Source organism: Phalaenopsis equestris, unplaced genomic scaffold (assembly GCF_001263595.1).
Source record: "Phalaenopsis equestris unplaced genomic scaffold, ASM126359v1 Scaffold000002, whole genome shotgun sequence".
NCBI lineage: Eukaryota > Viridiplantae > Streptophyta > Magnoliopsida > Asparagales > Orchidaceae > Phalaenopsis > Phalaenopsis equestris.
This window is the reverse complement of record NW_018164444.1, coordinates 72,060,006-72,073,212: the sequence shown is the minus strand read 5'-3', so window position 1 is coordinate 72,073,212 and position 13,207 is coordinate 72,060,006. Positions and strand designations below refer to the sequence as shown.

Here is a 13,207-nt window from a genome sequence, read left to right as displayed (position 1 = left end):
ATGAGCCAAATGCAAGGGAAGCGCTGATTCTGCAGGAGCCTCACTCTCCACCTCTACCTCCAACCTCATCATTCTTCCCTCCTACTCCATGGCCAAAATCCCGCTCTCCCAATTCCTCTCTGCATCTCTTCTCTCCCTCTTCATCCTCATCGCAGAGCTGCAAATTTCATCGACAATCGTCTACAATCCAACGACGACAGTGGAATACAGAGCCGTCTACACTCATATTTTGTCGAATTTTAAATACACTGTCAAATGCGGTTTTAGGTTGTTGTTTGCTGCTCGTTGGTGTTGTTGTGCCGCCGCTTCAATGAATTTCAAAGCCGAGAGTTATTTCATTTTTAATGTATTTTGAATGCATTCATATTTTATCGAATTTTGAACACACTTCTTCTCGGAATTAAAAATAAGGATCAATCAAAAAACCTTAACACTATGAACAACATATTTATAATAAGGATTAGTAAATAGAATAACTAATGATCATAATAAGAAAAAAATAGAAAAGGAAGGGCATAGAATAGGCAATGAGTAAAGTAGAAGAATCATAGAAAAGGAAAGGGAATAGGAGAGAAGCTAAACATGTTACTTTTGTCAAATCTCCTTGAAGGTGCATTGAAATGTTACTTTTATCATTCATTCAATTAAAAAAAAATTGCAGGTAAGCTGTTTACAAAACGCACAAACCAAACAACTAAACAGTTTATCCAGAACAGGGGCAAAATGGTCATTTATCCAGAATCAGCTGTTTTCCAGACGCACAAACCAAACAGACGAACAGTTTATCCGGATCAGCTGCTCATCAGCAGATTATTAGAATCAGCTGCTTATCAGCAGAAGCTGGATAAGCTACAGCTGCCCCAAATAGACCCTTAGCTAGAGAAACCACCGCAACTAGAAAAGAAAGAGAAGAACGATGTCGTGAAGACCGATAGTGTGGAGGGTAGGATAGGGGATGTCACTGTTAGATTGATTGTCTCGAATTCGGGGAAGAAAATCCTCGAACTCATAACCATGTATGATTATCTTTTTGCCTCACCGGGGTATTATGAATATAATGATTATTATTTCGCCTACGTTTGAACTGTTTTTAGTGATAATGTAACTGGCTTTGCTCCATCTAACTCCAATCTCGATTCTCAAACTAATCATCAAATCACACTCAAGTCTGATGAACCCGTTAACGAGAATGATGAAGACATCGACAACATCGGTTACGATAGCACCAGGAGTGAGGAGCCAGTCCTTGAGTGCCACGGTACACCGCTTGCTATCAACAATGATCTCTCCAATGAAGAAGAAGAGACAAAAAAATTTGCCTACAGCATCTTAAGAAGAAGAAATCATAGAGATAAATCTAAGGAGTGGGGAAACATCTGTTGGTATTTTCACAGACAAAACAAGTATTATAAATTTCTTTGTTTGAAAAATTAAACCCATTATTAAGTGGAACTCTCATCTTTCGAGATGACATATTACTTATAATGTCGTGTTCAATTATTTATAACAATCAGATATATGAGATTTGCTCGGTCTCATTTTTCAAAACTAAAAATTCTTTTTCAACAAAATCAAAATTATACATTATATTAAATAAAAAATAATTTTTAAACCAATGATCAAAAAATAAAACCAACAAGGACGTGGCAGCCTATAGCTGCTTGGACTGGTGATGCTTGAATTGATTCAGCTCTGGGAAAAGGAGGGGCTAACTAGCCCTCCTACAGGTTCAGGGTTGCAGCCGAAGAGAAACGGGGCCCCTCATATTACCTTGCACTATATATGTTGTTTTCTTGGTGTTTAGGGTCAAGTTTTGATTCAGTTTTCTGTCGGGACAGCCATCGACATCCAGGTTTTCTCGTATAGAGCAATATTGAAAGGCGAGAAGATGCTCCGACTGTAAATTATCTTGAGGTGGTGTTTATCTATCATTCCCTGCTCCTCATAGCCTCCCCTTTGATGTCGTCGTCGTCGTATTTGTTGCCTCCACCCAAAAAAACTATCTCTTTGTTATTTTCCTACTTTCGCCTTCTATCGAAATTGCTCTATCGACATTCTTGTTATTTCCCTGCCGCCAATCTCCATCCCTGTTGATTCCCTGATTTCCCAACCTTCATCCCCGCCGAATAATTTGTTGTTAGCCCTGCTAAAATTACTCTATCGTCATTCCTGTTATTTCCCTGCCGCCAACCCCATGTCCGAGTTGCAGCCCTGGCGACAACCTTCTCCTTCCTTGTCATTGTCAAGTCATTAACCCCCTTCAAGCCCTGCTACAATCTCCACCATTCCAACCCTATATCAGCCTCAATTGCAACCAACTTCCCACAACCTTAGACCCATGCCCTAATTTGGTGTTTATGTCGTGTGTCTTTTATTATTTTCTATTTTGATGTGTATTTGTTGCAACCCCTATTTGTTTTCATCAATAAAAGTTGCATTTCTCGCTGATGTTGGATTAACTCCGATATCATTTGATATAAGAGCTAGTCTAACCCTAGTTTTATCTTAAGGTTACTAGCATCCACCACCCCCAAACCCTAATCATGCAACCGTGAAGGCAATTGCCAAAACTTGATCAAGAGTTTACAATGAAAGAGTTACAAAGACAACTCCACAAGTGCTAGAGCGGTTGAAATGACCCATAGAGTGGTTATTGAAGAGTGTGGCAGTGAGATCCGAAGAAGAGAGAATCTTCCATAGGAACTATTCTAGTGGAGAAAAAGATAGACAATGACGCTTTGGGATACAGCATTACACGAGGCTGATAGATGAAATGCGTATTTGAGGATCCATATATGAAGTGCATGTTAGAGGATACTGACGCTCAAGAGTGAAAGTGAACATACAGGATTTCGAGAGTAGAATGAATCTAGATGATTTCATAGAGTGTATGTGGACCGTTGAGAAACTATTTTAATATAAAGTATTGTCAGATGATCAAAAATTGAAACTAGCTCCTATCAATCTGAAGAAGAGCACCATGTTGTCATGGAAGAACCTTAAAAGGAAGAGAAATAGAGAACGAACCAAGATTGCAATATGGGAGAAGATGAAAAGAGAGTTGCAGTGAGAATACCTACCCCCACACTATCGTCTACATCTTTTCTTGATACTCCACTACCTATAATAGAGGAACATATCAATTGAGTATACATTAGAGTTTATGTAACTTAAGCTGCAATGTGATCTAACGAAGCCAAAGGAGCACATGATTGCCTAGTACTTGGGAAGCCTGAAACCCGCCATCGACAACATGCTTTAGTTATAGTCTTACTGGTCTTTGAGTGACGTTCAAACCTTAGCATTGAAGGTGGAGAGATAGAAGAAACAGAGCTGACAACCACCCATAATTAGAGACATCAGTAGGAGCACATTTAAGGCAGTTGAGAAGTCCAGTCAGGAGGACGATAAAACTACCAAGAGTGAGAAGTCAAAGAAAAGCAACACCCCCAATAAATTCCCAGTCAGAAAATGCTTCAGATGATATAATTTAGGACACGTCGCTTCCAATTGCCCGACGAGCCGAGTCGTCTTTCACCAAGGCACTGTAAAATAAGTTAGTGAAAAGTACCACCTTCCACCAGATGAGGACAAGATGCTTATGGTTCGACGAGTCCTACAGACTGAGGCTACGAGAGATCATCAGTGAATTTTCCACAACATATTCTACAACCATTAAATTGTAAAGGGAAAGCATGCAGTCTCATCAATGGACAGAGCAGCAAGAATGTGACATCCACACATATGGTGGACAAGTTGAGCCTCGCGGCTCAGAGACACTCCAATCGTACTCCTTAGCATGGTAGAGAAAGAAGAAGAGTCAACATTGACGGAGGTGTCATAAAATTTTCAATTGAGATTCAGCAGCAAAATCAGGTTTGATGTGGCATGGCGCCCATTGATGCTGCCACCTGTTGTTAGGGAGACCATGGCAGTTTGATCGTCAGGCTATTCATGACAAGTTCAGAAAAAACTAGTCCTTCACCAAGGATGACAAGCGTGTAATCCTTTTAATTTTTACTGAATTTGAGATTACAGGTGACCTTGTCAATGAAGAAGAGCTAGTGGGATCTGTTTGGGTGACGATAGAGGATGATAGGGTTGGGGCGTAAAGTCCAAACACGGGACAATCACTACAGAGAATATTTCAGGACATCATGATAGATACCTTAACACCATGGCCTCCACCATTAGAGGAAGTGCAGTTTGTTCTCACATTAGATAGAAACAAACCATCTTGGGGCTACCTTTGAAATACTCTACAGGGCACACTTGACACGATGTCACAATTCAGTTTAGCAGTTTACTCTCATTTGATTACACTGATATATGGTTATTTGCAAATGGGGACAAATCCTCAGGTGTTTTGGGGGATAGCACAGTCAACAGTGGGATCCAAGTGCTTCTAGGGCCATAGTCAAAGATCCTTCAGTCCCGGAAGGTTATAACAGCGCCATCATCTTCAATGTGCAACAAAAGCTTCGATGAATATGGCTGAAGCTCCCCCAACCCTAAAGACTGATGTGAAGCATCCTAATGTTTCCCTGCCACCTATATCCCTTTATGTTGGTTCTCTGCTTCCTCAGCCTTCATCCCGATCGCCTGACTTGTTGTTGCCCCTGCAAAAATTTCTTTCCCAACATTTTTGTTGTTTCTTTGTCGCCAACCCCCTCTATCCTAGTTGCAACCCTGCCGACAACCTTCTCCTTGCTTGTCGTTGTCCAACTACCAACCCCATCGCGTACATTATTGCCGCCTCCACCATTCCAACCTCTACCTTCCCCAATCGTAGCAACCTTAACACAGACTTCCCACCACCTTCAAACCATGCCCAAGTTTGGTATTTGTGTTATGTCTCAGTGCATGTTTGTTGCAACCCCTATCTGTTTTCAGTAATAAAAATTACATTTTCCGTCATCGTTTGGTTAACTCTGATATCAACTTTAGTGGATATCATTTGGTATGATCAAGATATAATGTAATGATAATATATCTTATATGATTCTTGTATTTCGAGAAGATAATAAAATGTTCTCAAATTTATTTGGCATGACTGATTTAAAGTGAATTGGTTCTTGAGAGTAAATTGATTGCTCTCCATTCCACTGGAGGCAAAATATTTTCTTGTTCAAATCAGATAAATCTTAGTGTAATTTTTTGGTAATTTGACACCGATCTAGGTTTCCAAAAAATTATAAAAGGATCGAAAGAAGGGTTAAGGAGTTTTTGGGTGAGAAATGATATGGAAACTTCAAAAGCGAGCGAGTATTTGGCACAATCAGCAGCTATCTAGCACAAGACAGCAGGTGAAGAGCAATTATTGAAGGCATAGGTTTCTTCAGATGTCCAGGAGAGTTGATCCCCTAGACCCAATTAGGTTACAGACCTACCACCTGAGAGGAGCAAAGAATACAGCGCTTCGGCAATGGATAAAGAGAAAAACGATTACTAATTCATCATGAAAAAAAAAATTGAAAACTCAAACAATTTTCTAACAATATAATTATATGTTACAAAGAAAAAATAACCCTAATAATAACCTAAATAAATTAATAAAACCCCCAAAGGGTTTGCCAGCCCTTGGGGGTTGGAAATGCTTGAATCAGTTGGCCAATTGGACATGAGCTTCTAGTTTCAGGTTTCTTGCGCTAGTCACGACAGGTGAATGCTCGTGTCATTCTCATTGGGTGTAAAGGACGTCGTCTTCTTCACTGGCAATATATGGATCTTCATAGTATGATGTTAGATTGGTGATGTTAAAAAAACCATTAATGTTGTAGTCACTACACAGTTCAATCTTACTAGCATTGTTCATTTTCTTGGCAACCCTGGTGGTTTGTTAGACCTAAGTTTAAGATTCCCAAAACTATATGGAGGAAATCTCTAATTCAATACGATACACATCAAGCTACCTTTCTTAAAAATCAAGGATTTTCTGAAGGTGTTTGACTACTTCTAATATTTAACATTTTGCTTAGCAATATCCCCTCCTACATGTTCATGCAAAGCATGGCTTTCCTTTACTCTGATCTCTGCATCAATGTTAGGCTCAATAGCTGAGAGTATAAAAACCAATTCCAATAGAGTGAGGGAATTTCTCTCACAAACTATCTCAAAAAAGTTGTGGCTTGTAGACTAGTTGGTGGAAGGTTATAAGCAAACTCGACCTGGGGGAAGATTAGAACTCTAATTGATATTATGAAGGTTACCTAAGAAGATTACCTAAACTATGATTCACCACTTCTATCTATCCATCAATCTGAGGGTGAGCTAATGAATTGAGCTGAAATTTTGTAGGCTTACTTCTTAGATTCCATAAAAAATGACTCAAAAACTTGACATTCTTATCTAAAGTGATGGACTGATTTGCGAGAACTGAACCTAGGTTAAAATCTATGGCATGTGGGATCTCTCTCAATGCTGGCAACCCAAAAAGTAGACTGTCAATAATGACATGTTGAAATTCCTTTAATAGAGGATGCACTATAGTTGGTATCGACTCCTCAGAGTTGCTGCATTTTATAACCATTAATGCTAGTCTTGCTAGTGTTTCTCTCAAAACTTATAAAAAAATAACATGTGACACTATGGTCTCAAACTCTGAGTGGACGTCCATCACCTCGGACTCCTTCCCAAGTGACAGTACGATGTGCTTCCCATTTTGGTGTAGAACTATGTGTTATTATAGCCTTCATGATGTGCACTACAATTATATTGCTAGAGACGACCTAATAGAACGTGATAAGAATCCATAAGTATCATATTACACTATAATTGCAATTGGAACTTATCTCTAATAGATAACTCTACTAGAAATCTTCTGTCAATTATAATTTTATTCCCTTGTTTCAACCAATATAGAGAATAAGAGAATATGGATGGGTGTGTTTCTGTGTGAATGCACAATTTCAACAATTGTTCTCTTTTGGGCTCTGTCTGAAATATTAGTCGAACAATAAATATATCTCTCTTATCAGCAGATTAAACCTTGTTTCCCGAGTGTCATTATTCATTTCTTCCATTATTTCCTGCTCAATGAAAAAAATCACCACCATGTTTGGGCAAGCATATGCTATGTACTCAAAATCATGACACTTAAAGCATTTTATGGCTTGGAAGGACTTGAGGGTATTGGATCCACCCTAGGCTAATTTCTCTTCACATAAGGCCGGTTTGGGTGATCTTGCAAGTGTACTCTTGATGTTTGGTCCAAGGGTCGAGACTTGCCTGTAAGTGTGGTGGTTCCTATGTGACAATGTTGTTCATTCAACTTCAAGACAATGATTTACACATCAAGTAGGGACCAATACAATTGTGGTTGTACCCAATTTCTAATAGATGACTTCAACACAACTAGATACCTCACCACTGTGTGCTTATCTAACTCCATCAACTCACATTTTAGTACGGGTTGTTTAAACTCAATTACACACTTTACAAATAAAATATTTATGGTACAAATTACAAAATTTTAGGAAAATGATCTACCAATAATTTTGGGGTAGGTATTTGAGTTGCATCTATCTTTTATCTTATATCTTAGACCATATAGTAACATTATTCTTCTATTATTGCTATCAAAGATACTTCATATTCTACCATCATACGAAATTAATATTCTTGATATTTATGGCTGCAAATTTGACTCTTTGGGCCTATAAAACATCTTTGTGCTAAAAACTTTATTCCACCATATGGAGCTATTCAATAAATTCATCAAGTTTCATATGACTACCAACTCTAGCGAGTCGATCTTCACCCTAAAGTCATTGTTTCTTCACCATTATTTAATGTCAAATAGTCAGGGCATTGAAACTTCATAACTAAAGACTTCTTGGTGGAAAAATTTTTTTTCCTCTCCATCCGGCGAGTCACTATTATAGCTATGGGTGACTTCTTCGAACTATCTTTTTCAAATTCGGTAATCATTTGTTGTAGTTTGAGAAATTTTCTCTACATATCCTTTATTGTGAGCTCTTGGACACCCCTTTGCATGTTTTTCCTGGGAGAGTGTATTTTCCTCCACAAAGTTTTGGCCAAAATAAGAGGGTGTTTTTGGAGTGGTGAATAGCAAATATCAGAAGATTTAGAGTTTGTAAAGCTCTAATAACAAATGACACTGATCTAGGATTCCTATAGAGTGCATAAAGATGGAAGGGTAAGGAGGTTATAGGGTGAGAAAGAAGGGGTACCAGCAAAATAGACTGAGAATCCAACACAACCAACAATTGTATTACAACTGTCTAGAGGAAGATAGTGATTAGGAAGTGATTGTTGAAGGCATAAGAGGTCATCACACGTCTCAAAAGCTCATCACCTAGACCATATATCGGGCTAAAGATAAACCGCCTGAGATGACCAAAGAATACAACACTCTCACAGAGAAAATAAAGAGAAACAATCTCGAAATCATCATAAAACATAAGCTGAAAACTCTAACCAGACTCTAATAGCATATGTATATGCTACAAAGCAAAAATAATCCTAATGATAACCTAAATAAAGAAAATAGGAACCCCAAGAGGCCTTCCAACCCTTGGGAGCTGGAAATACCTAAACCGGTTGGCCAATTATACCGATCTTTCCAGTTTTGAGATTGCTCACGCTCATCCCGACAAGTGCAGATGCCCACATCATAATTGATCTTATGTATTACTCTATATCTATAAAACACGACAATTCAAAATATGAAGCATTTTATGTTAGATATGTGTAAGAAATGTGTGCTTGTCTTACATGCACCTTAAACATATTAGACACACCATCTACGTATCCAATTAAAAACCATATAAAAATAAATTAATGCAAAAGTCTCACACATATTTCTTGATAATTTTAATTTGACTTTAAAAATATATTAAATCAATAACTTAGTTAAGCCAACTATTATCTTTTATTTAAAAATAAATAACTTATATCACATAATCACTACTTAACATTAATATTAATTTTCTTATTCTACATTATTTACCTTTGATTTTTAACAATATTTACCTATTTTTTTATAAAGTAATACATCTACAACTTCGAACTAACAATCTATAATATCATATGACTTCCTTTTTCAACTGAAGTGAAGATTTTTAATGAATTTAAATATATTTATTATGTAATGAAAAAATTAAAATTAATTTATTATTCTATGAATTCATTACATATTTATTTAGTTTATATATTATTTATATTTTGTAAATTATTTTTAAAATAAAATAATATAATTCAATTTCCAATGCAAGCCCATGTCTTATACCTTCAAAAAAAAAGTGCCTCCATGTAAAATTCTCATAATCATATCAGTGCAACATAAATAAGATTTTCCTAGCAAGATCCATCAAGCCAAAAACCAAAACCTATAACTTCAATATTTACAATTGGAAACGAATAAGAAAATAAATTCATCATACTTAAAAAAATTAATAGTCAGATATTGAACTTGTAAAAGAAAATGACTGTTGCATGCTCAAAGTAAAGAAAATATTATGCAAAATTTAATATTTCAAAAATAAAACCAACGATTTTATTTTAAATAAAAAGTTGTCCTTATATGTAAGTTTACAACAAATTAAGTAAATGTTTAAATAAAAATGTTGTTCCACGACACTTACATCAGCTAGAAATTTTTATTAAAATGTCTCGCCAACAAAAAATATTTGTGGGCGTGCATACATGCGTGCTTTCAACAAGAAACTAAATTTTCTTCTCCTATGTTTGTTTTAGCATACACTGATTTCAATGATCTTGATATGTATGATCACTTATTCGATTAAGTTTCATCATTTTAGCAACTTGGCTATCAACTTATATTGAACAATAAAGGTAGATCTGGCTAACTTGTATATATTATATCATATATGTATCATCTCTTCTAACCAAGGGAAGATATGGTAATGCTTAAGTTGTCCTCCTCTTCAAGGCAATCATAAACAACTAGCTTGCCTCTTCTAGTAGTTATCCTCATTATTTTAAATTTAGTACACAATAAAACTTGGCAGGCAAACAAATATCATAAAACCAGTACCGGATATTGAATGCTTCCTTCAGTTGCCCTTTGTTGTCGAAGGGTATAACCTCAAAAAATAAAAAAGCTACAGTCAGAAAAACATTATATAATCATCCCACTAAACAGGAATGAGAATACGATAATCCAGCATTCACTGAGTACCTTGAACAAACCATCATATAAATGGAGACCAATCAATCTACAATCAGGATCAATTATTCCAATCTACGACCACAGAATCAAATATAAGCAAAATTATTTACAAAGAAGACCAAAAGAGATAAGGGAAGCATGTAGAAGCAACTATGAATGTATGGACTAAGGAGAAAATCTAATTGTCTTGACAGGCTAAAATTAGCTTCATAAGCCAAACGTTGACTTCTAACATAACATAGTGGATAATGATTAGATACTCTTCCTGGCAGTTTCCATGACCAAAACAATCATCTTTTAAGTAAAGACATAGAAAAATAACCATGTTTACAATAGCTTTCAGGCAATGCCACCTCGTCAAATGTTGAGAAATTTAAAATGAGATAACTAAGCACCACACAATTTTTTTTATGTAAACATAAATTTGGCAGTTTAATGGTGTCCTATTATCAGCACATACAGTATAAAAACATGAAACTACATGGACTTAGAAAATTAAAAACCAAAGAATCAATTAATATGTGTTCGGAATAAAGAAAAGTGAAAGAAATGAAATTAAACGAGGCCACAAAGTCGATATTTGTAACTTTCTTCCGTTAAATGAATTAAACTCCATGCATTCAAACAAAACCCACAAGCAATGTTTTTAAAATCACGTTTCACATGTAAAGCGAAGTAAAGTGCGTGAAACCCACTTTGCTTGGCTAAAGCTTGCTTTAAAGCACTAAAGCAAAGTAGTTGGTTTAGTTCATAGTTTAACAAGAGGGAATAAAATGTCACCGAGTTAATTTAATTTGTTTTATGACACTTGAGACTTTATTGGATTAACGCTGTAAAATTTAGATTTTTTTTAGTTTTATTTTTTTTTTATTTTTAAGTTTTTAATTATTATATCAAACTATTAGAAATTATTTTAAATTTTAATTTACAGATTCTCCATCAATGTTTGTCTTCAAATTAGTTATTGCACGACACTATTTTCTACTCTATTTTAGAGTTAAGTCATATTTTATATCTTATAATTATTAATGAATATATTTTTATATTAATAACTTTATATAACCTATTAAATTTTAGTTTATAAAAGCACTGTTTCACCCTGCACTTTGCACTTTGCAATTTGCACTTTGAAGCAAAAACAAAACTTTGAGCATCGCATTGCACGTTACTTTGTGCTTTGTGCTTTGATAACACTGCCCCCGAGTAATTGCATATATAAAAAAAGAACCAACAAAATGAGCATTATGAACCACAAATTTAGCAATCATAATGGTTCAAAAGTGGTGTTCACGTCTATTTGACCCTGTAACCATCAGCCCCTAGGCCTAAACATAGTAGGTATAATAAACCTTGTAGACCTAAGGCCTCACCTATTTTTCACCAAAGTTTAACAAAGATTAAATCCTAGAAAAAGTAGCCCCAAATTTAACACAAGCATCCCCACTTGAGTATTCTAATGGACTCGGCACGAGTCAAATACATCTATGCAATTAACTCGAAAGTCGACCCAACCTCAAAGAACCTTAGGTCCACCTATACTAAACATTTTAGAGGTGACCAATACTAAACATTTTAGAGGTCACCAGAGACAAAATTTAGCCTAATTAGGCTATAATAACCCTAGATCACAATCTAGAACTCAACCTAAATTTTAATTTATAGATTCACCATCAATGTTTGCCTTCAAATTAGTTATTGCACGACACTATTTTCTACTCTATTTTAGAGTTAAGTCATATTTTATATCTTATAATTATTAATGAATATATTTTTATATTAATAACTTTATATAACCTATTAAATTTTAGTTTATAAAAGCACTGTTTCACCCTGCACTTTGCACTTTGCACTTTGAAGCAAAAACAAAACTTTGAGCATCGCATTGCATGTTACTTTGTGCTTTGTGTTTTCATAACCCTGCCCCCGAGTAATTGCATATATAAAAAAAGAACCAACAAAATGAGCATTATGAACCACAAATTTAGCAATCATAATGGTTCAAAAGTGGTGTTCACGTCTATTTGACCCTGTAACCATCAGCCCCTAGGCCTAAACATAGTAGGTATAATAAACCTTGTAGACCTAAGGCCTCACCTATTTTTCACCAAAGTTTAACAAAGATTAAATCCTAGAAAAAGTAGCCCCAAATTTAACACAAGCATCCCCACTTGAGTATTCTAATGGACTCGGCACGAGTCAAATACATCTATGCAATTAACTCGAAAGTCGACCCAACCTCAAAGAACCTTAGGTCCACCTATACTAAACATTTTAGAGGTGACCAATACTAAACATTTTAGAGGTGACCAACCTCAAAGAACCTTAGGTCCACCTATACTAAACATTTTAGAGGTGACCAATACTAAACATTTTAGAGGTGACCAGTGACAAAAGTTAGCCTAATTAGGCTATAATAACCCTAGATCACAATCTAGAACTCAACCTATAATACAACATAACTCACTAGTTACTCTGTCTGCACCAAATCAAATGAAACCTAAATTAGTCAAATTATAGTCAAAGAGATAATATTAGGCTAATCTAGACTAACACAATCTAACCCAAGCCTATAATGAGTGCTTTAAGAATTACATAGACCTAATGAGCTCCCAAGTTAGTAAAACTTAAAGCCTAATAGGTCAAGTTTAACCTAATTAGACCCTAAAGTATATCATGCACTAAAATAGAGCTTAGGACATGGTCTAATCAGTTCAAGGACTAGAAGTCTTCCCAATACCAACCATAACTACATGGGAATAAAGATATGTAACTCATGATTTAAAACCCTAAAAGCATGGATAGGCACTTTCAAGGAAATGCGTCAAACTTGAATCACAAAAAAAGAATGCTAGAAGACATGAAGACATATGATTTAGAGTCCGAGAAAACATGTCTTTATCATATGAGTTTGACTATTAATGTGAGTTACATGATATTAGTTACAGGTCAAGACCGACAACATTTCATTGTGAAAGGTGTGAAGAAGAGGACAACACAAACTATTAACCATAACTCATTTGAAACAAAGGCTCAAAGCCATAGAATTCAAGGGAA

At 35.7% G+C, this 13,207-nt stretch overlaps 1 protein-coding gene across 1 annotated transcript in view; it reads right to left on the bottom strand.

Annotated features, from left to right (window-relative positions):
* Window positions 1–13,207, bottom strand: part of LOC110039296 (DNA damage-binding protein 1) — an 82,495-nt gene that overhangs the window by 52,008 nt on the left and 17,280 nt on the right. Inside the window, exons 6-7 of the mRNA XM_020744308.1 lie at window positions 10,163–10,225; window positions 10,019–10,068 (exon numbers count right to left, since the gene is read on the bottom strand). Coding sequence (XP_020599967.1) covers window positions 10,019–10,068; window positions 10,163–10,225 — 113 coding nt within the window. The remainder of the gene's footprint in view (window positions 1–10,018; window positions 10,069–10,162; window positions 10,226–13,207) is intronic.